Raw genomic sequence first — 21,923 nt, 5'->3', positions numbered from 1 at the left:
TTACTTGCACATTTTTTTAATAGTTAGAAGTTTGATGATCAAGTTCGGATATTCTAAATTTGAATTTGTTTATGCTAGAATGAGTATAAGATGCAGTCAAAAAGAGTGAGGGCACAACAAATAAGAAAAACCATTGAAAAATATTGAGTATAAATGCAATTCAATAGTTGAAGTTTGATAATTACAATGAATTTGTGTCATAATAGATAGTTATTTATGAGAAATTATTTTAAATAGTAAAGTTGTTGAAAATATCAACAATTATAATAAAATATTGAAATCTATCGATAATAACAAGTATTAATAAATTTATATCAATGTGAACAAAATTGGTTCATTTTATTTCTACGGTGTCTATCAATAATGAATAATGGTATCTATTAAAATAATTTTCTATATAAATATGATTCAAACACCGATTAAAAACTACAAAACTTTTATCTTTATAAAACAAGGTGATATTTTTCATAATTTGATGAGGCAAATAAAATTTCAATGGTTGAAAATAGGGTCAACTTTAGGGGACAAGCTCAACTAGCGGCTATAGCTTTTGTAAAATTCATTCATTGGAAATTTTATGGCATTTGTACCTTTTTGTAAACTTCATTCATTGGAAATTTTGTGGCATTTGCTTTTACTAGTTACTATCTATGTTTTTCTATTTATCAATTTTAATTTAAAACTTATATATTCCTTGGCCACTACCCCACCTTTGATTTTTCTCCTCCCACTCCTTATTTCAATTGTAGAATAATCTTTATCTTTTTTCATAAGAATTAGATTCTCCTTTACTAAAATAATAATAATTTTGTAGTACAATGGTCATGAAATTTCAACTTTTTAACATATGTTTTTTAAATTCAACCAACATAGGTAAGGTAGCAATACAAACTTTTGACTTCAATTGTAATATCTCTCTTATGAAATATTGAATATCTATTTAATCTTTTTATAGGCTTTTGAAAATAGAACTTATAAAAAATACTACAATATATAAATTTCTTTGTCTTTCTTATTTACTTTCTACTGTTTAATAAAGGGTAAGTAAACTAATTCAAATCTAAATAACAAAAAAAAAATTATCTTTGTTAAAATTTAATTTTAGTTTATATTTATTTAAATTTATTTAAATTTAGGTATTCTGTATTTTAGTTTTCTAAACAATAAAAACATTATTTGCATTCACCTAGGGTCCACATTCAATCTAAACTTTCACAAATCTTTGTGGATGTGTTATGCTATAGGAGCAATACATTATTAAAATATTTTCAAATCAACATATTTATTTGGTAGTAATGGCAAGGCACAAGCCTTAGGTGCTGTATATATATAGATTATGGGAGTGCGTATATAAATATTTTTCATATAGATGTCACGTGAATTCCATCGATCTTTGAGAATGTGTATTTGAAGGAAATTGATAGTGAGAATGTTGTTTGTCCGGATCTCCAAAAAGAAATTATAAATTAAATGTTGGAAAATAGGAAAGAAAACTTCTCAAAATGAAGATGAGAAAAAGAAACTAGAGGCTGTCCCAGCTTCCTGGAACTTACACCACCACTTTTTTTTAGAAAAATGTTTTTATTAGAATTTTGAACATATTTTATTTATTTATTATTATTCCTTTCTACAACTGTAAATATGTGCCTGAGACGTGGCAACCAAATGGAAACCGCTTTTCACGTGTCCGTACCAATGAGCATCATAATATTCTCTTTTTCTTATCTACCCTCTTTCCTCCTTCCTCCACCCTACCCTTATCCTATCTATTTTTCCTTTAATAGCTAAACAGTTCTTTTAATAATTTAGTTTAATTTAAATCCGAATTTATAATTTAAATGAAATTAACGTGTATTAGGCTATTGTTGTGTGAGAACTTTTTTATATAAAAAAATAAGTAAAATTTAGTTACCCCTAAATGTAAGTGATGTAAGTGTGTTGTGTTTATTGAGTATATTGTATCTACGTCAAGTTAGTGAGCCTACTAATTTTTTATATTTAGCTTAGAAAATTATAAACGGGGTGTTCTTTTGTAGAATAACAATTCTTCACTAATTGGATTCTTATAACAATGAAACAAGTTTAGCACTGCATAGTCCAGCTTCATATTTTGATATTACTTCTAAATTTTCTCTCTATTGTGGGTTAATTCAATAGTATTTCATACTAAATTTAATCATATATTAGGTTAGATGAATTACTTCAATAAATATATATATATATATATATATATATATATATATTAAATTTATCTTCGCATAATTTTAATTGAAAATAAAATCTTAAATAATAACATATGTTCACGGGCGTGACAATTATATATATTACCTTAGAATAAAATATAGATCACTAATATAAAAGGAAATTAGTTGTTATATATTCATGCCAAAAATTATTAAATAATATTCTTTTCAAATGAATAAAAAAGTAAAAAAGAAAGTAGAGGTATTTTCAAAAATAGAAAAATAATAAAATTAATTACAAAATATTGAAAAATTCATTAGTTTCTTTTTAATTTTTGCTATTCATAATGATTTCTAAGTATATGCAGAGAATATATTCAATGCTAACCTAACAATGTAGGGTAAATTAATAGTGTGACCTAGAACATTTAAACTTACATTAATTTTAATTTGTATATCATAGATAATTCAAAAATATGTTACACTTTAACTTATATTATCTGTTTCTTAATTAATAATTATTTTACTTGAGAGCAATGACAAATATAAAAAGAAAGAAAACCTTATCCTAAGTCACCACACTTTTGCCGGCACGAGGAAAGAAATAGCAAAAAAAAAATCAATGCTGAAACACTCCATCATGAGTTACTATTAGAGGTAAGAGAGTGGAAAAGGACATACAGCATATATATAAAGGAGAGATATGTAATTAATTTGCAAAACATTAATATTCATGGAATATTAATTATAATTCACAAAACATTAATTACTAAATGTCTTAATATGATGACCATAGATAATTATTTGTTGAAAATAAAGTATATTTCCAAAAACTTCATTATATTTAAAATTAAATAGACAGAAGTTCACGAGTATTTGTATAATTTATTAATTTAAAAAATTGTTTATTGCTTTATGAAATTTTAGGATAAACCTAACAAATATTTATGAATTATAATCATAATAGTTTTTTTGATGTCTACTTAACAGCTTAAATATAATTTTTTTGTTGGATGATTATGGGATATGCAGTAAACCTCTACTTAACAGTTATCAAATTTTGATTTGAGTCATTTAGTTATTTAATTTTATTTTGGGTCATTTAATTATTCATAAATAATTTTGTATTTATAAATTTCTTGTAATTAAATTGGATGATATTAGGAACCTTAAAGTCAATAAATCCTTCCAAACAAATTCATTAATGAAATATGTTTGTGAAATTTTGTTCTGTTACTTACTCATTTATCCAACTTTGGATGAGTTGTTAAAAGATATTAAGCTACCAAGAAACATAGTAACGTAACTTTAGTCCTTCTTTTCCTATTTTACCCTCAATTCTCTAGCTTTTACATCCTCCCAAAGCAAGTAACTTTGGTGAACCAATTGATTAGAAGATATAAATTATATTATTAGTGAAATAATATTTATCAATTATTATTATTATTATTATTTTGTTTGGATGAAGATATCAAATAGATAAGCTATAGATTTTACCAAGTAATAAACTATAATATTTTATTTGATAATAGTAATTCCGAACGGTATAAATTTAAAAACATATAAATTAATAGCATCCCTACCTAGAGTTTGAGATCATATTGAGTAAGAATGTACACCCCTTTAATTTATAGGTAGCTCACAAACTACATCTTGGTTTGCATATAATATGATAAGAGAAATGTGAAGAAACTAATGTTGGATCATATTACAAAGATTCACATAGAAATGGAGGGGTTTGTAGTATAAGTGTTGTCAAGTGATGTGACTGATTTTGGTGATCACGTTTATATTATTGTATTTGTATATAATAAGAATAGTTGATATATATTTGTTATTTTTTTTTTAAATGAACCAAATAATGTTTTAAAAATTTTCATGTTGTTTTTTTGTTAATAGGAAAAGAAGCTAAGGAGGAGGGGAATAAAATAAAGCAAAGGTAAGACTAAAAATAAATGGATGAGCATGAGATAGAGAGATAGAGGGAGATTGAGATTAAGCAATAATAATAATAATAATAATAATAACAACAATAAAGGATAGGGGAGGGAGGAGGGGGAGAGACCAGAAAAATACGTTATCTTGAAGAAAGGATAAAATGGTCATATCAACAAAGTCTTAGCAACGAACACCCGCGTTTCTCTAATCTCTCCCGATTGAACAGAGAACTTTGATTTTTCCCGAATGTTACTTCCTCCCATTTCTCTTTTTCATCATAAAACCCTCTCTTTCTCTCTTTAATTCTTCTTCATTTCTCAACCCATCTCTCATTTGTGCTCTCTTCACTAACTCGGTGGCCTGACTCGCCGGGTCACGGATCGCAATGACTCGGCGTTGCTCTCACTGCAGCAACAATGGCCATAACTCCCGAACCTGCCCCTCCCGCGGCGGCGGCGGCGGCGGCTCAGGTGTCAAGCTCTTTGGGGTTAGGCTCACCGACGGCTCTTTCATCAAGAAAAGCGCCAGCATGGGTAACCTCTCTGTACATTACCATAGTTCTTCTTCCGCCGCCGCCTCTCCGAATCCCGACTCTCCTAACTCCGATCCCGTTCATGATTCCGATGGCTTTTTATCCGATGATCCTGCCCATGCATCCTGCTCCGCTAATCGCCGGGCTGAAAGGAAGAAAGGTAGACGATGAACAGTTTCAGAATCCTAACATTATGTTTTGGTTTTGAAATGTTTGTTTCTCAGAGGAATTCGTGTTTGGTTTTCCCTGTGATACGGATTAGGCAATTTAATTTTCGTGATGTCCGTGTTCTAGAGCTTAGTCGGGGTTTTTCTGTTGTCGTATATTTTTGACGAATTTCATGGCTGTCTTCTGATAAATGCTTCGCGCTTGGGTGATTTTCTTGTCTTCGTCAGTTTTTTTTTCCTGTTTTCTTTCGGACTTTTCCCTGGCCATTTATTTCTTTTTTCTTTTGATCGGTTCCGTCATTCTTTCCATTTTGTTGTGAATTCCGGTACCTGAATTTTGTGTCTTGTAATCATTGAGAATCTCAATTCGACGACTTGTACTGCTTTCCGGAACTGTTAAGAGTGAAGTCTCTGGCCACAAGTTTCTTCGTGGATAATGTGGATGGAGTAGATATCTTTTCAATTATTCAACGTTTCCTTTAATCAATCCTCTCTGAGAGATTCTGAACTAGTGCTTTCTAAGTCTGCATCGAGAAGTAATGACCTGCTGGCTTTTCCATATGGAACTTCTTTCTCCTCTAAATGGCTGTGGTTGGACTTAATTCCATTTTAATTTTAATGGTCACTGTATTGAAAGCTATGGAAGGTTGAAGAGAGGAATAATGCCTTTAGATTGGCACTTGAAAATCATTGCATGTAAGTCAACAGGTCTGAGAGGAGGTTGGAGGGTTGGAAACTCCATAAGGTTTCATTATGTAGTAAATATTGCATTGCCCGATATATTTACAAGTTTCATTTCTATTTGAGCGAGCTATGTCGTATTAGAAACTTGTAGAGTTCTCTTTGGGCCATGCAATTACTCTCTGGTATGCGACATGGCTGGGTGGTCGAGGAGTATGTATTTAGTTAGCATTATTTTGTTTGTGGCTAGTGTTTGATTAGCTTAGCTGTGACTGTAATAGGCTAAGCTTGGCGATTGTTACAGCCTATTATAATTTGGTAGGTACAATTCTCTGTTTTAGTTTTTATCATGGAACGTTTGACCCCCTTGATTGTCAACTTTCTTTTCCATCAATCAACATTTGTGGAACTCACCAAAGGCCTGAAAGTCAGACCTGTATTATTTAGTCTACAAGCATTGGAGTTCTAATAATTGGACCAGGTATTATATTGCTGTTGTTTGATACTTAAAACTTTGTTTTCAGGTGTTCCATGGACAGAGGAGGAGCATCGATTGTTCTTAGTTGGTCTTCAGAAACTGGGGAAAGGAGACTGGCGTGGGATTTCTCGGAATTTTGTTATTACAAGAACTCCAACCCAGGTGGCAAGCCATGCTCAGAAGTATTTCATACGACAGAGTAATGCAACAAGAAGAAAGCGGAGATCGAGCCTTTTTGACATGGTTCCTGAAATGGTTTGTCTTGAACTCTTGCATGCTAGTTTATTATTTGTGTCCCCCTTCTCCCCTCAAGCTAATGTCAGCCGTGCATCTCTGTTGAAATTTCTGTGTTAGCATCTATTTAATTTTTCTTGTCACGTTTGTATGGTCATAATGCATATGGGTATCGATGACCATGAAACATGTCCCTTCTCTGCTACCCTGGCATTATTTTTATTTCATTAGGTTTTGAGTTTCTTCATTTCACGTCTCAGGCAACTGATCCGCTCCCTGTGCCAGAAGATGAGATTTTACATGCTTCTCAGACAAAAGAAACAGAAAACTCAAGTTCACAACCTTCACTAAATCTCTCACTTAACTCTGAGTTCCATATGATGGAAACTACAGTAGAAGAAAATGGAAAAGAACTCGATGCACCTAAGATGGAAGTTGCTGGTTTTCCCCCTGTGATACCAGGATTCATCCCGGCTTATATGCCTCTACCTTTCCCTATTTGGGCACCAAGTTCATTCCCAATGGAAGAAGAAAATGTTGTAGAAACTTGTCATCATAAGGTCCTAAAGCCAATTCCAGTTGTGCCAAAGGAGCCAGTCAATGTTGATGAACTAGTTGGCATGTCTCAACTCACTCTGCGAGAGCATGAAAGAGAGCGCAGAGAGCCTTCACCTTTGTCCTTGAAATTGATAGGTGAGCGCTCAAGACAGTCAGCATTCCACCCAAATGCTCCAGTCAGTCGTTCAGAGTTAATCAAGGACGATACTGATACAATCTAAGCTCATTGAATCAAGAAGGGACCAGTTTTCATGCATCATGAGCTTTTCTTGTAAAATTACACCCTTAAACTAGTTTTTTTCTTCTTAGAAAGTCTGTAGCGTGGTTTGTTTTTTATTGATATAAAGTAGGCTAGTGAAAGTTCTTTTTAAGTATATTTATTCTTTGTAATTGTAAACAGGTAGATACTGTAATAAATATGTTAATCAGCAGATCCTAAATTGATTTTGTAGATAACTTTTTGTACCTCTTTTAGGTTTTAGTACACCTGTCTAGTGTGTTACCGCGATCTGCTTATAAGTTATAACCAATGAATTGATTGGTGATTTCCTTCTTTTTTGGGTTTTTCTCGTTCCATTTCCTGGCAGGTTGAAACACAAACGAAGCTGACTCAGTTGAACTAGCTACAATCTTCACCCAGGCAACGACAGGAGGGGAAAGATTGCAGTTCCTGCAGCCTTGCTGAAGCTATCCTTCAATAACCAGAAAAGGGGTTAGGTTCATTTCTTTGTTAAATCAATTTGGGATCAACTGTTTTTGTCCAGACACCCCTTGTGCCCCATGTATGAACATTTGGACTTGAATGAATATTGAATAAGGAACACTGGAATAACAGAATCTAATTTCCTACAAATATGGACCCCACTGGTTTTTATGCTTTTTAATAGTAAAAATGGCAAGGAATGACGATTTTACTTTTTTCTTTTAACAAAAGTCAAAAGAATATTCAAGTGCTGAAATCTAAACCGTCTACTTCTTTCTGGATTTAACTTTTTACAGTTAAGTCCTCGATAGAGCATGATGAATAATTCTTTTTCAGTTCAACATTTTGGTAGAGAACGAACTCTTTTTTAGTTCAATATGTTGGTAGTTGAGGATAGGAAGATTTTATTCTTTAGTAAGATTTTTCATTACCTTTTTCATTTAAAAGCCACGAAACTTGCCATGGTTAACATTAGAAATTAGACCTAAAGCGACCCTCAAACAAGCACACCACCTGCCACTTGTACTCTATGCTGGTACCTCCTTACATAAAGGCGGCAGTTGCTTATGAAAGCCAAGTTTTCCTTGATTCTACACATATTGTTTCATCTTAATTTTTGTTTTTAATCAAGCATTTTGATTTAATAAATCGGTTAGTGTTTTCCTCTGAGTATTTGCTTTATCTAGCCAGGTTTTACCAAAAAACTAGAAGCCACGCCACATATAGCTAGATTTTGATTCAGAGAAAAATGCATGATTTTGCGGACGATATGTTGTAATGACATAGGATGTTTGGATGGCTTTAGTCTTGAATTGATTCTGATTATGTTCCAACCTTTGGTTATGCAACGTCGTGGAGATTGCCATGTTTGTTCTCCCTTCTACCACGTGTAGATGCAGCAAAAACTCCTTCATAATTATATCCCTTTTACTTACCCTAACTTATCTTTATAAGTCGTGTCGTTTCAGTTTTATGATGGGTGATTTCGTTCCTTTCCAAAGTCAAGTGTTTATCACCAAAACTCCAGTGAATCCTTAACAGACGACGACGTCTACACCAAAAGGCCGACGACCCTTGTAGCAATGACGGGGGATCGATGAGTGCATTGGACAATGGACGTGGTAATCTTGAGTTTTTGTGGGGTTCTGGATTAGATGAGGATCGTAGAACTGCAATTGAAGATGGCATCACCATATGGTTATATTTCCAGTTGGATGGAAAGATGATGGGTTGGTGGAGGAAGATTCTCAGCTGGTTCATTATTTTGGCTGGCTTGATGGGGACGGAGGTTTTAGGTACGTCTTTTGGTTATCTATAATGACTTAACCCAGATTAACTCAATAATACAACGTCTTTTGAGGCGGTTGATCACAATGAGTTAACACAGATTCATTACTTTATGAGTATTTAAGGGGCTTCCCTTCATATCAGAAAATTTCAAATTGTATTATTGTTTGTTGACCATGAAATAAGATCCTTAGAAGAGGAGATACTCTTTTTTCCCATTCCTTAGTTTGGCTAATGACGAGGAGACGTTGCCAAACCATTTAAAGATGGTTTTCACCTTGGTTCTACTTCAATTAAAATAATTACACTCATTCTTTATGCATTGAAGCTGTTCCCAATGAAAGATAGCATTGTTCTAACCTGTGGCCATTCCTGCTTTGATACCGTTTAAATACAAAGTATAAATGATGTATTTTGTTGGTGAGTTTAGGAAGGGGGTTCCAATTAGAAACCTAGTTTGGAGCATCCATATACACACACACATATACATATATTTTGGGTACAACAACTGTGGGTTGGGGATCATACCTCCCGCCTCAAGGATAGAAGATCATATCAAGTACTGTTGAGCTATGCTTCCTTTGATTTATCCATATATTTGATATGGAGTTTGGGCATATGATTGCTAAATATATGATCGATCTATTTTTTAATGATGGTTTTGGGTGAGTACGCATTGTTCAATGAACTTCCATGAATTATTAGAAAAAGAGTGGATTAGAGGGGTTCTGACATTTGTCAGAATGGGCAGCGGGAAATGGCATTTAGAAAGTCTCATGGGAGGTTTGATGATGCCTTCTACTCCGTTAGATCTACAGGTTTGGTTCTTCTCTCAGCTTGCCAGATAATTGTTGCCAACCATGGTGACTCGAGCATTGCTTTGTTGTCGGAGTCAAACCAGCACTTGACGGCTGACCACAAAGTTCAATTATAATTCTTTATCTGTTCTGTTTTATGTTTCTGAAATGTTATAGTTGGCCACGCTTTAATAATTTGACTTCATTGTTAGATAAAAATTTCAATTATGCGAGACCATATGCAGTAAATCATTAATCATCAGTCTTTTAGTTCTCCCATTGTCTCTTCTGAGGAATGGATAAGATGTTGCAGTCAGATTCTAGATTATGGATGCTGATGATGCCTTTGTAGGGATCGTTGTGTTTACCCTTTACGATGTGTTTTATTTTGTATAAATCTGTTGACATGTGTTTTCTATCCTTGACAATCTCTTGTGCAATTGAGTTATAGGCTCATTTCTGAAATTGGTAGGTGAGAGTAATATCTGAAGCTTTGGAAGGATTGAATTGTATACAAACTGGTTATATCTGTTGTTGATTGTGTAGTTACTAAACCATGAAGATTCTTGATTTTGTGTCCTATTGCAGATTATGGTTGTCAGACGCTTTATTGCTGTTGTGCCTTGTTTTAAGTATGTATGCTTTGTAATCTTTGTATTCAAATTAAGTAAAGACCAGTCATATGTATGATTTGGGTGCACAAATTTGCCCAATCTTTTTAGCTAATATTAAGGCTCTCGTATTTTCCACTTTCTGATGCATATCAGTAGGCTAGATGAATATGATAGACTTGCAAGGGAAAAGCGAGAATTTTGTTTGTTGGCTGCCCTAGGGTCGAAAGGAGGGCTGATTATGACCAGAGCAATAAGTTGTTTCTGACCCATAGCATCATATTATGCTATCTAATTATAACTAGTTATGGTTCTATTGATTTCCTGACACTCATTACTTTGAAGAGTCAAGTTAATAATGATTCTAGTTATCATCGAGCAAGTTTTGCAAGCTTCTGATAAAGAACATTTATACTAGCTGGGAAGAAATATGCTATGTTGCCCTGTGATTCCAAGTTTTATTACGATTATAATTAGTTCGAGGTTATGTTCTTGTTTAACAAAATCATTGTTCACTAAGCTAGTCTTCCTTGACTCATTTAGTTTCTGTCACCATTATCTAATTTTGGAATTACCTCCTTTTATTTTAGCTACTCCACTCCATACTGTTCTAATTTCGAGTATGTTTCTGCATCAGGTGATCATTAGTTAAAACCATGGATTATATCGAAGCCGAGGTTACGTTTATGTCAAGGACTAAAGTAGATGAGTGTTTGATTCTGGCCAGTGATTGAGTATGGGGTGTCTAGTCTAATGATGACAAAGATGGTGTGCAGCATACTAAGGAGGCGATGCAGGAAGTTGGTTTTTGGTGGAACTCACGATGCCATTTCTCCAGCACAACATGCTGCAAATCAAATCCGCAAGGTAGCCAGTCATTTCAGTGGTGACAACATCTCCAGTTATTGTGATTGACCTAAAGCACCAAATGAAGGAGCGCCAAATAAAGGATGGCTGGGCAGACCCCAGAAGCATGGTGATCTTTTCTAGAAACTGGACATAGAATTGGGCTGTAGTTAAATTATTGTACAAACTCTGCAGCTCCTTTACCATATCTATTCTAGTTTGTTAGAGAGACTTCCTATGTATTTCTCTACGCACCTAGTTCCAACCTTGTAAACAATTTTTGCTTGCAATTATGCATCAACCATAACCAAGTTTTCTTCACATTAGAAAACCCAATTGAAAGCTGCAAATTAATTAATCTTTTTTCTTCGCTAGAGTTATATGTTTCTTTTCATTATTTCATTTTAAGAAACTGAGTTTGTTGCGTCAATAAATAATTAGCAAACTTTTTACAATACAAAGTATCATTCAGTTTCATTCAGAACATGTATGCAATTGGACGTGTGTAGCTAATCAATCTACACGTGACGCTACATCATAGTTTCAAGTTATTGGGTGTAAAATTTTTTGGCCAACTTTGGATCAACTCGATGAATGTGTAGTACTTAGATTCTTTCTGTTTTAGGTTACTACGAGGACTCGGATGGGATTATTTGGATAACACTTAGGCGAATGGAGCAAAAGCTACACATAGTGGAGAATGCTGCTTTCAATAATTTCATATTTCCAAGGAACGGATTCTTATGAGGATGAACAGAATTGATGCTGCAAAAGAAGGAATATCTGCGTAAAGCTCACTGAGAAAGCAACCTTAAAGGTAAGCTTCTATATGATTGCAACCAACACGCATAAGTTTGGATTATTCTCAATGAACACATTCTCGATTAGGAAAGGTACAATGCGATTCTATTGTTCGTTACATCTGCTCTTGCTCTCTTGAGAAGGCCCATTAAGCAACTAATCCTCTTAGGTGGCAATGTTTATGCTTTCTTTAATATGGACGATGGCATCAAAGCCAGATTTTAAAATTATATTTGTTCCTTTCTTGTCGTATGGTTGATGTAAGCTTGATCTTGATGTTTCTAATTCTTTTAAATAATTTATTTATTTTAGTTCAACAACTTATAGTTGTGTGAGAGATTTGAACTTTTAACTTTTTGATCGATAGTAGAGATTTTAATTTTTTCTTTTTCGGTTGGATATATGAAATTGGATGGTTTCTAACTTTTTTTTCTGGGTTTCGATACAATTTTAATTAATTATTTTATTGTGAGAAAACATTAGTTTAGTGTTGTTTGAGTGCGGTGTAAGATATCAATTTTGAATTTTCCCTCTTGAAATTTGCTTGGAGGGAAAATAACTAGTACTATGTAGTTTCCATACTCCCTCTATTTATTATGTGGCACATGGTTCAATGACATTAACTTTAGGTCTACTAATATTTATGAAGAGAAATGTGAACACAAGAAGTGTAATATTCATGTAGTACTAGAAATTTTCTTGACTTCTAATCTTCCCCACCAACAATTTCTATTTCCATCTCGGCAGCTTCTGTCTGATTGACAGTCTTTGATCTCTCTTTTGAATGCTGATTTATGTTTCTAACTGGAATTAGGAATACTTGTCTACTGACCTTAAGCCTCATGGGGGTGTTCTCCTGTAGCTCATTTTCTCTATTATATGGGTCTCACCTCCTTTTTTGTTTTCCTCTATTTGGGAGGCGAGACTCTTTAGGAAGGTTCGTTTCTTCGTCTGATGGGTTTGAATGATGGAGGATTTAACACCATCAATCTTATTTGAAGTTCTTTTTACTATTACTATTTCTTTGTTTTTTTTTTCAGGAGTCATAGTGATGCAACATTTGTAGGAGTACCGTAGAGAATCTAGAGAGCATGTTCTGTAGGAGTGTCTGCAAGTATGATTTGAGACAATATTTTGTAGGCTTTTGGAGTGCATAAGAGGTCTTGTTTGGACGAAGTTGGGTGTTGTTTCATCCTCCCTTCTATAATAGGGGTAGCTCCGTAGTGTGTGCCTTGTTTTAGTCTTTTGAATTTTTAGCAAATAGGATAGATTTTAAAAGTGTGGAGAGTTTTAGGAGGAGTTAAAGTTATGCCCAGACCCTTAGGCTCAATGCTTCGCTTTAGGTATTTGTAATTTGTTTGTAACTAAAGATAGTGATTGTCGTCCATCTCTTCTGATTATTCTTTCATCTCTCTGGAGCCTTTTTCTGTAATTTTTTTAGTTAGCCTTTTATTATATGACTTTTTTTTTTCACCATTTTGTGTTGCCTGGCTTTTCATTATTTTTTTTTAAATGGAAAGAATTTTATAAGGAGTATTTTTACGATTTCTCCTTATTCCTTTTTTCACTAGGACTAAATCTTTTCAAAACATTTGACATAGAACTGAGAACCTAGATAGTTACAGAGATTTGTGTGAGCATTGTGATACTTTTTAAACCCTTTTCATAACAATTTGAATAAGCAACCGCAAGGATTGACAATACAAGGAAGAGATTGATGATTGTCCAGGGTGGGATTCTTATCGACATTGGAGGGACAGTGATAGAAAAGGAGAATCACAATCTATGCCACGAAAAAAGGAAATATATAAATATAAAACAGATGGGGGTTATTCTAATCCCACTTCACCCACCACACCTCACCCACATATATGGCTAGCTTTTTCCTGTTAACTCTTTTAACAAAGCATTTGATGTGACGAAGCATTTGAGAGATAGATAGAGAGGTCAGCTGGGAGAGAGCAGTGCATAAAAACACCTTTTTGCTATATATGCATTTCTCATTTCACTTAGTATATGATATGTATGGCAGAGGAATGTAAAGTTGTGGAATCTCTTCCCCTGAACACTTGACATTTTCCACTTTTTAACATTACATCTGTCTAAAAATACAGGTGAGAGAATGAAAGAGTTAAAAGAAATGACAAGGACCATTGCCTGCGATTGATTGTACTCAGCTTCTTATGTCAATCATTGGTGGGATTTCTTCTGCCTTTAGGGATCATTTCTCCATTTTGCTCAACTTATTGATTCTCGCCTTCATGCTGATGCTTGCTCCTCGACCCATATTATTTATTCTCCACTCACCATCTCTTAACTTTTCCATAAATCCTTTTCATTCTACTAATTCTCTCTTTTTTTATTTTTTTCCCCAATCAATCTTAAATTAAAAGATCAAATAAAGTGATAAAAGTATTATCCACGAAGCTTGTTTGGGATGGACGGGTTCTATTTCTCTGCTTCGTTAGGTTGTTATTGTGGGAATGAAATTAATTGAATGAGCTGTATATTGAAAAAAAAACTTGGGTGCATTTTTTGTTGCACTCATCTCTTGTGCAGCCTAAGCTCGGTTGTTACGTCATTTTTTTTCTAATATATATTTCTTTTACTACGGAAAGCAACATTGCCAAATTTTTTCCCTTTTTCAGGGATTGAACTATTGGCTTTTTGATTGTGACTGCAAAGAGCATATCTTGACACTTAACATTGTATGTATCATGAATAGCATATAGAGGGATGGAGAGAGAGATAGAGAGAGAAGAGCTATTTTGAGTACGGACTATATATATGGAGGCTTATAAGAGATACAGTGAATTGGTAATTAATAAGATAAATATGCTAATTAACATTTGCAGGACATAGGTACTAAAGGCTAAAGACTAAAGACTTGGCAGGGTTCTGAGTTTACTCCCTACGGATTATTAATTTGAAGCATCTTAAACTTTATATGATTCTGTCTAGACTGGTTTAGCCTAATTTTAGATGGATAAAGGTATTGTCAGCTCCCCATATTAATATGAAAACCACCCAACCAGACCATTTAAGTCCACGCAAATAGTCCATTAAAGTCGAGTTGACGTAAATAAGTTTAATTTCATTATTTTAAAAAGTTGCATTAAGTAGATTTCTTCTGGGTCTGTTTTCTTCTTTTTTCTTTTTTTTTTTCCCAGGTATATAAGGCAGGGATTTATCACTCTCAATCAACATGTGCCATAGTTGATGGAATTATCAAGGTATTTATCCTCTTATCAAATTATTATAATTTAGAAGACTAAAATTTTATCTAGATAAAATATATGCTGATTAACTATGTGTCTCTTTAAGAAATGGTGAGCCAAATCCATAATTTGGGTCCTGGCTTTTATTAGTAAGAGTTTGGAAAGCTTGAAAGGTGTCTTAAGTTTGAGCTTCTGTAGCCTAATTAATTATAAATATTCGAATTTAAACTTTGATGTCAAAACTTAAAGGGAAAATTTGCTGATAAAAAAAACGAACTTATAAGAAACTATTGATGATTTTTGGTAATGGTGGCTTCATTATTATTGCTAAAGTATCTAGAGTTCCGGTGGAGTCTCTCTCCGAGTGACACTCTCCGGTCAAAATACAAGTTTAATTAGTTTACGCCTTGTTTTTTCAAGTTACTTTAAAAGGTGCTTTTATTAGGTTCTTTTAACTTTAAGAAATTATCTCGTAGGTTAGTCTTAAATATTCTGTTTTGTGTCTATTAATTTTTTTTTTAATTGTACTGGATAGAACATTTAAAAGACGATAAATGTACAGTAACATTTATAAATAATTACAAGTATAAAAGAAAATTTTTAGCCTATCTAATTTTGTTTAACACTTAGACTCATATCAATTATACGGTGAACCAATTAGCTTTTAAAAATTAAATGTAAATTCTATGATATTGCATTATATTATATTTACAAATATTTTAAGTCTGATATCTGTGTTTACAAGTTTTTTTTTTTTATTATTATTATTTTTTATTTAGTTGATACTTCTGAAGGCTAAGACTATTAAACAAAACATTAAAAGTTTAAGGTCTATTAATGTTGTATATTATAAATCAATTAAAATAGGTTTTATACGAATGGGAAGGCAAACAGAAAATTAAACTTTTAAATAATTATTAAATATTTTTATAACTTAAAATAGGGAATTCGAACTTAGATCGCCAACACGTTTTGAGTGTCAATTGAATTATGCTTGTTTTGGTTATACATTTCAATATTTTTATATATAAGTGACAAGTGTATAACTTTTAATTATTTTTTATATAAAAAAATAAAACCATAGATTTGCTTATGTTATTGTAATTCTTGTTTGTTGTTTTTTGGTAAATCACAAAAATAAAATAAAAAAAGGAAAAGAAAAAACATCATGGGGAATTGTAAATATAGTATATACTAATGAATTTACAATATTACAAAGCTTTTGTAGTCCATCAATGATAAACTATATCACTAATAAAAGTCTAGTTACTATAGGATCTATCTCGAATTGTTTTTGTATTGAAGCATTTTTAGATATTGTAAAATGAACCGAAATATTTACAAAATATAATAGAACTTCAAATCTATAACTGATCTATAGATAGGAGTTTATAACGTTACAGTTTTAAAAAAAAAAAGCTATTTTATTTCTTAATTTTATTTTTAACTTTTAAAAATTGAAAATCTTATTCGTTTTAAAACCCAAAATACACAGCGACAACATCTAACGCTCTGTATTTGTTTAGGTAAACCTCTGTTCATCGGTAAGCGAAAAAAGAAAAAGGAAAAACCAATTCACAAAACTTAGTTTGGTGGAAAATGATACTAATTGTCATTAAAATGATTAATGGCTCCGTTCTCCTCGTGTAATTGTTGAATTAAAAACATAATCTAATAAAAATTTAAATATGAAAATAATAAGAATTAAAATAGAGCTTACGTGGGTTTGAGAATTCAAAACTTCAACCTTAAACAAAATGAGTTTCTTCCGATCATCATTGAGATATATAAATGTTGACAACTAAAACAGAGCCAAACTATGTATAAACATAATGTGGGTTAAAGATTAGGGTTTATATCTACAACTTCAAAATAAATTTATGAATGTTTATGTCTTTTCTTGTTGAATTATGTTTTTATTTGTATGACCATCACTTATAGAAATGTAAAGTGCACTTTTGTAAATTGATTGTTGTTTTCATATTAAATTAGATTATTATTATTAGTGTACGGAGGTGTCAACCTAGTTGGGATGTCTGGGTGCATCTCTCTCTCCTCAGTTTCTAGGCTTTTCTATTATTCTCATCGTATTATCTCTCTTGTACTTTGAGATAATTATTAATAATATAGAAGCTTGTCTTCTTGTCTAAAAAAAATTATCGTGTATATGGAACCATCACATAATATAAATATGTATATTTTTATTACTTACTTTACTTCATTTAAAAACCATGGTTACGGTTGATCTAGTGTTAAAAAAGAGACATGGTTTCAATAAATGATTAAGAGGTTTAGGATTCAATCTATAATGGTCATGTACCTAGTAATTAATTTTTCATTAGTTTTCTTGAAATTCAAATGTTGTGAGGTCAAATAGTTGGGTTGTTTTGAGAGATCGTGCGCGTAAGTTGGTCCGAACATTCTTGGATATAAAAAAAAAACTGAACTCTTCTCTAATGAATATGGTAGAGATTTGAATTTCTAATCTAAGGTAAGGAGCAGTACCTCTACTGTAGAACTATTTTTGCTAAAATCTGGAATGTAAACTGTTCTTTGATTTGATATTTCTCTCCACCACACCACAGAATATGTCATACTCATTTCCTTCGGTTGGATAGGTTCATTTTGGAAAGATGACAGAAGGAGAGAAATGATTGGCCAAATAGAGTAAATTAAACAAAGTGAAATGATTCATGTTCTTCTTACCTTAGGTAGAAAATATCTTAGGAAAAGTCGAATTTTAGATTGGAATAGCATGAGTGATGTGATTTTTTTATTTATATATCAAATTGGTGGTGCATATATGGAATGGACACTTGGGATTGGGATAAATTCTTTGTCTAGCTAGTACGAATGCAAATAAACTTTATATTATTATTTAGGTGCTTGGGAACAGGACAGATTTTGTTTTGAGCAATTTTTTTTTGGATGGGGGGTTGTCTCCAGTTGTGAGTTGAGTTTTTTGTATAATAATTTTTTAACTTCGAGAAAGATTTTAAAGGAAACGTAATTGAGTTATGAACAGTAGAAATAAGAACAAATTTAGGCATCCATGAATGTTAGGAATTTCCTTTTCAATGCTGTTTATGGAAAAGTACATAAAAGTTAGCTTATAAGGAAAAGAAAAACATCCAAGTACCAATTTAATCATTCTTTATTTGCCGCCAAATTACTCTGGTTATATTTCTGTTACAAGTAGTGCGGTTGTTTCATAGACAGCTTCTCTCTATCAAGCTTATTATATAAGCAAGGATATAGAAAAAGTAAAATAGAATTTGATGTATCTCTTTACATCAAATCTAGATTATTTAATAATTTTGTTTTGGTACTTAATACTTTTTTAAATTCATTACAGTAGCTTTGCTGACTCTATTTTAAATGTTAGTTTTCTCATATATATCCTTCATTAAGAAAACATTTTTAATGAGATTTAAGTATTATTGCAATACTTATTGTCATTGATTCTCAAGTATACTTCATCTTATCAACACACAAATATGTCTTTCTGATAACTTAACGGTGAAATTAAACTGCGTATACAAACAAATATACACATAAATAAGGGGACATTATAACATCATCAAGAATATTTCTTGAAGAGAAAGGACTTCTCTTATTGGAATTAGGCACCTAAAAATCCTGTGGTCACTGTCAGAAAAATCCTAATCAATGATTAGAAGGCCATACCAAGACAAAATTGAATTGGCCACAGTGATAAGCAGAATTTCTTGTCTTTTCTTTCTTTTTTACCTATTTTTTGTGCTAAGCTGCTTTTGGCAAACCTAGCACCCTTCACACAAGGGGTGGCCTTCAGGTTTGGAGCTCAAAAGGAAGAAGATTTAATTGCCTTACCAAAGAATTTGTCCATGTATTACGTCATAAGTTTTTATGGATCATTATAATTTGCTTTTAGAATATAAAAATACACTTCAATCTATATAGCCTCGTTACTACTCGAGTAGATTCATATTTCATAATATTGTTTTTGGAAATCACTAATTTCAATGTGAAAAGTACACGGTATGTTCTAAATAATTAAAGATATTTATAATTATATATAAATATTAGCATATATAAAAGTAAGAATGGCGAAAATACTTTATATATAATTTTTGAAAGTTTTGATACCAAGAAGTATATCAATGCCAAAATACTGTAGTGTGTAGAAACATTATAGAGTACTACCACTAGTGATTTTTAACAAGATGTATAGCAACAGCATAATTCTAAAGAAAAATGTGAACTTTTCGAGTGTTCGAGTAGAATCTGCATACAGGCTAGAAAGCTGCATATAGATCAAATATTATTATTATATATATAGATTTGTGACATTATCGTATTTATATTTCACATAGTATTATTATTATTATTATTTTGTTTGTATTTATGTGAAGAATCATATAGCCGAGATTTATACCTTTAAGCCTTATAATTTAAATTGGATGCTCGACAAGTTCCCTTGTTATTTCACTCTCTTTTCCAAAGCAGTCTGGTCCACTAATCACATACCTTGCATTGTCATGATCTTCTGTTCCCTTTTCACACACCTATTCCATCTCACTTTTCCTTTATTATATAAACTCTCCCTTCCAACCCTTTCTTAGGAGTATAGCTTAACCACCTCTAACTATTTCTTTTCTTTTCTTTGTTTCAACCTCATAAAAGTTCTATTTTTGGAGTCATTTTCATTTCCTCAAATGGAGAAAACACAGTTGCGTAGGCAGCTTGCTAACATTAGGCAGTCCCTTTTTGATCAGGTAACTAAATGAGGTTCACCACCTTAAAGATTATTAATTTAACAACATATCTCATAGTTAGGAAATGTTAATTAAGTTTTAGTTCCTACAATGAATGACATTCCCTTCGATTTCATTTGTTATATAGCCTGTATGCTTTTGTTCATATGTGAACTCGAAGAGAAGTGTAAAAAGACTATATACTTGGCTGGCTATTAGTGATCTTTTCAGTTTAGCGTGTTAAGTGTATTATCAAATGCTTCGTTTTGACATCAAATTATGGCTGGCCATTTGTCAGGGATTTCTTGATGAACAGTTTGTGCAGTTAGAGGAACTGCAAGATGATGCTAACCCAAACTTTGTGGAGGAAATTGTTACATTGTACTACAGAGACTCATCCAGACTGATTCTTAGCATAGAGCAAGCACTGTATGCTTCTTTTCGATTTCTTATTTTCTTTTGCTGTTTTCCAAACTTTCACTAAGAAAGTCTTTTTGTGAATTAATCTCCAAAATTTTCATATCAAATGCAGACAAAAGAGCCCTCTGGACTTCAATAAGTTGGATGCCCTTATGCACCAGTTTAAAGGAAGTAGCTCAAGGTAACCCATATATTTTGAACTGGCAAAATTTTAACAATTAAACATAAAAGTCTTTAAAAAATTTAAAAATGTGAAAGAGAGAGGGTGAGGTGGCCATGGATCGGAGTATATACTCTGATGGCACTAATTAAATATAGCCAAAGAAATCTTCCTGTTGAAACAACATTCATGTTCTTTTTGTAATGGGTGCAGTATTGGAGCCAAAAAGGTGAAAGCTGAGTGCACACAGTTGAGGGAATATTGCAAGGCAGGAAGTGGAGAAGGGTAAATATCTATCATACATATCTTTCTTCTTATTCCTTCAACGTGGACGGCTGAGATTGATCGAACATGAATTTGATCCCTTTCCCTGCTCCTCCATTTTAAGTATATCTATATTTTCATTTTCTTGGAAATATATATATCAGTTTTTAAATTAACAAGTATAGTAGAAAGTAAATGGGCTTGAGATGTATGGTTCAGTATTTGCATGCATGCAATGCAAATAATGACAGTAGGAAGGAAAACAATAACATATTATTATTATCGTTTACATCTCATGGTCACTTTTGTTACATGAAGAAAAAGCAACCAACTTTTTCCAACTTGTTCAGTTGGGTCACTATACTGTTCATCACTGTTGATGTTGTCTTATACTAATTAAAGAGATTTTCCTTAAAGTTTTCCATTAAAAATCTGCTTATCACTATAAAAAGTAAGCTTTGTTTTCAAAATTTTCTTAAAAAGTGATTTTGACAAATTTTCCATTTCCAAACTTTTTAAAAGGGGTTATTTAAAAACAAATGTAATTCTCGAAGGTATATGTAGTCAACTTGTTTGGGTTGAAAGTCCCGAGTTCCCTTGGTGCTAATTGAGACAATTTTTGTTTTCCGCTTCCAAACACTTTTTAAGGGTTTAAAGAGTTTGTAGTATCAACTATTTTATTATCATTGGTTAACTATTTACCAAAAACAAATATCTCCTTTTGGGGCAGGGCAGGGGTATACTTGCTAGTTTGTTTAGTAACGTTTTTTTTTCCTTTTTATGAAAACAGATGTATGAGAACATTCCAACAACTGAAGAAAGAATATACAACTCTGAGAAAGAAGCTTGAAGCCTATTTTCAGGTTCTTATAAAAGCTCAGCTCCATTCTTTGGTTTCCTTTGTTACTTTTTCATTCCAATATAGATATAATATAATCTATTTTCTGTAAGCTATGGTAACATCTAAGTTTTGTGGTCTAATCACAGCTCGCAAGACAGGCTGGGCCCATTGAATCTGCCTGTCGGCCCAAGTAATCATGTGGATGACAAATGGACGACAAAGCTTATGTGGGAGGATGTGATTGGAGATCTTTATGTTTCTCTAAATTATGTAGGCTCCAGTTGTGGATTGGAGCAGCCTGTGGGGCTTATAGGTTGCTTTTGTTTTTTGTTTTTTGTTTTTTTTCTTTTTTGGGTTCATGAATGCAATTTCAATTGAAGTTTTGGATCCTTTGTGACCGTTGTTTGGGCCTTCTGATCTTTAACTTAACATATCCATTCTTGGCCCAATTGTTTACTTTGGGCCGTC

General features: G+C 32.5%; 2 protein-coding genes across 13 annotated transcripts; both read left to right on the top strand.

The window, feature by feature from the left end:
- Positions 1-4,266: 4,266 nt before the first annotated feature.
- On the top strand, positions 4,267-20,199 carry LOC103500780 (transcription factor MYBS3). Of its 10 annotated transcripts, none has more exons than XR_007815374.1 (10): positions 4,269-4,813; positions 6,026-6,234; positions 6,474-7,042; positions 7,359-7,483; positions 8,443-8,769; positions 10,807-11,145; positions 11,641-11,832; positions 13,931-14,012; positions 14,987-15,049; positions 20,069-20,199. XR_007815374.1 is itself a non-coding variant. In XM_051079029.1 (4 exons), exons 1-4 carry the CDS (start codon positions 4,507-4,509, stop codon positions 7,361-7,363), a joined length of 954 nt encoding a protein of 317 aa, XP_050934986.1. In that variant the 5' UTR covers positions 4,268-4,506; the 3' UTR covers positions 7,364-7,624. The 10 variants fall into 10 exon arrangements, 2 of the variants coding, with proteins under 2 accessions (XP_016902851.1, XP_050934986.1); XR_007815377.1 differs by having other exon boundaries at positions 14,465-15,049; XR_001764210.2 differs by adding an exon at positions 10,147-10,190 and having other exon boundaries at positions 13,931-15,049.
- Positions 11,769-21,842, top strand: LOC103500781 (histidine-containing phosphotransfer protein 4). Of its 3 annotated transcripts, none has more exons than XM_051079037.1 (8): positions 11,769-11,832; positions 14,987-15,049; positions 19,700-19,791; positions 20,069-20,199; positions 20,303-20,371; positions 20,564-20,635; positions 21,405-21,477; positions 21,602-21,842. In XM_051079037.1, exons 3-8 carry the CDS (start codon positions 19,732-19,734, stop codon positions 21,647-21,649), a joined length of 453 nt encoding a protein of 150 aa, XP_050934994.1. In that variant the 5' UTR covers positions 11,769-11,832; positions 14,987-15,049; positions 19,700-19,731; the 3' UTR covers positions 21,650-21,842. The 3 variants fall into 3 exon arrangements, with proteins under 3 accessions (XP_050934994.1, XP_050934990.1, XP_050934991.1); XM_051079033.1 differs by lacking the exon at positions 11,769-11,832 and adding an exon at positions 13,938-14,012; XM_051079034.1 differs by lacking the exon at positions 11,769-11,832 and having other exon boundaries at positions 14,903-15,049.
- Positions 21,843-21,923: the final 81 nt, after the last annotated feature.

Source organism: Cucumis melo, chromosome 1 (genome assembly GCF_025177605.1).
Source record: "Cucumis melo cultivar AY chromosome 1, USDA_Cmelo_AY_1.0, whole genome shotgun sequence".
Classification (NCBI taxonomy): domain Eukaryota; kingdom Viridiplantae; phylum Streptophyta; class Magnoliopsida; order Cucurbitales; family Cucurbitaceae; genus Cucumis; species Cucumis melo.
Note: the sequence above shows the minus strand (reverse complement) of the source record. Positions and strands in the feature narration are given on the sequence as shown.

Bases quoted from the DNA above. Each gene is read 5' to 3' on its own strand.
- LOC103500780 (XM_017047362.2), top strand. From the start codon at position 4,507: ATGACTCGGCGTTGCTCTCACTGCAGCAACAATGGCCATAACTCCCGA. The intron at 4,814-6,025 runs GTAGACGATGAA...CTTTGTTTTCAG, and splicing joins CCGGGCTGAAAGGAAGAAAG to GTGTTCCATGGACAGAGGAG. The intron at 6,235-6,473 runs GTTTGTCTTGAA...TTCACGTCTCAG, and splicing joins TTGACATGGTTCCTGAAATG to GCAACTGATCCGCTCCCTGT.
- LOC103500781 (XM_051079037.1), top strand. From the start codon at position 19,732: ATGGAGAAAACACAGTTGCGTAGGCAGCTTGCTAACATTAGGCAGTCC. The intron at 20,200-20,302 runs GTATGCTTCTTT...TATCAAATGCAG, and splicing joins CTTAGCATAGAGCAAGCACT to ACAAAAGAGCCCTCTGGACT. The intron at 21,478-21,601 runs GTTCTTATAAAA...GTCTAATCACAG, and splicing joins AGCTTGAAGCCTATTTTCAG to CTCGCAAGACAGGCTGGGCC.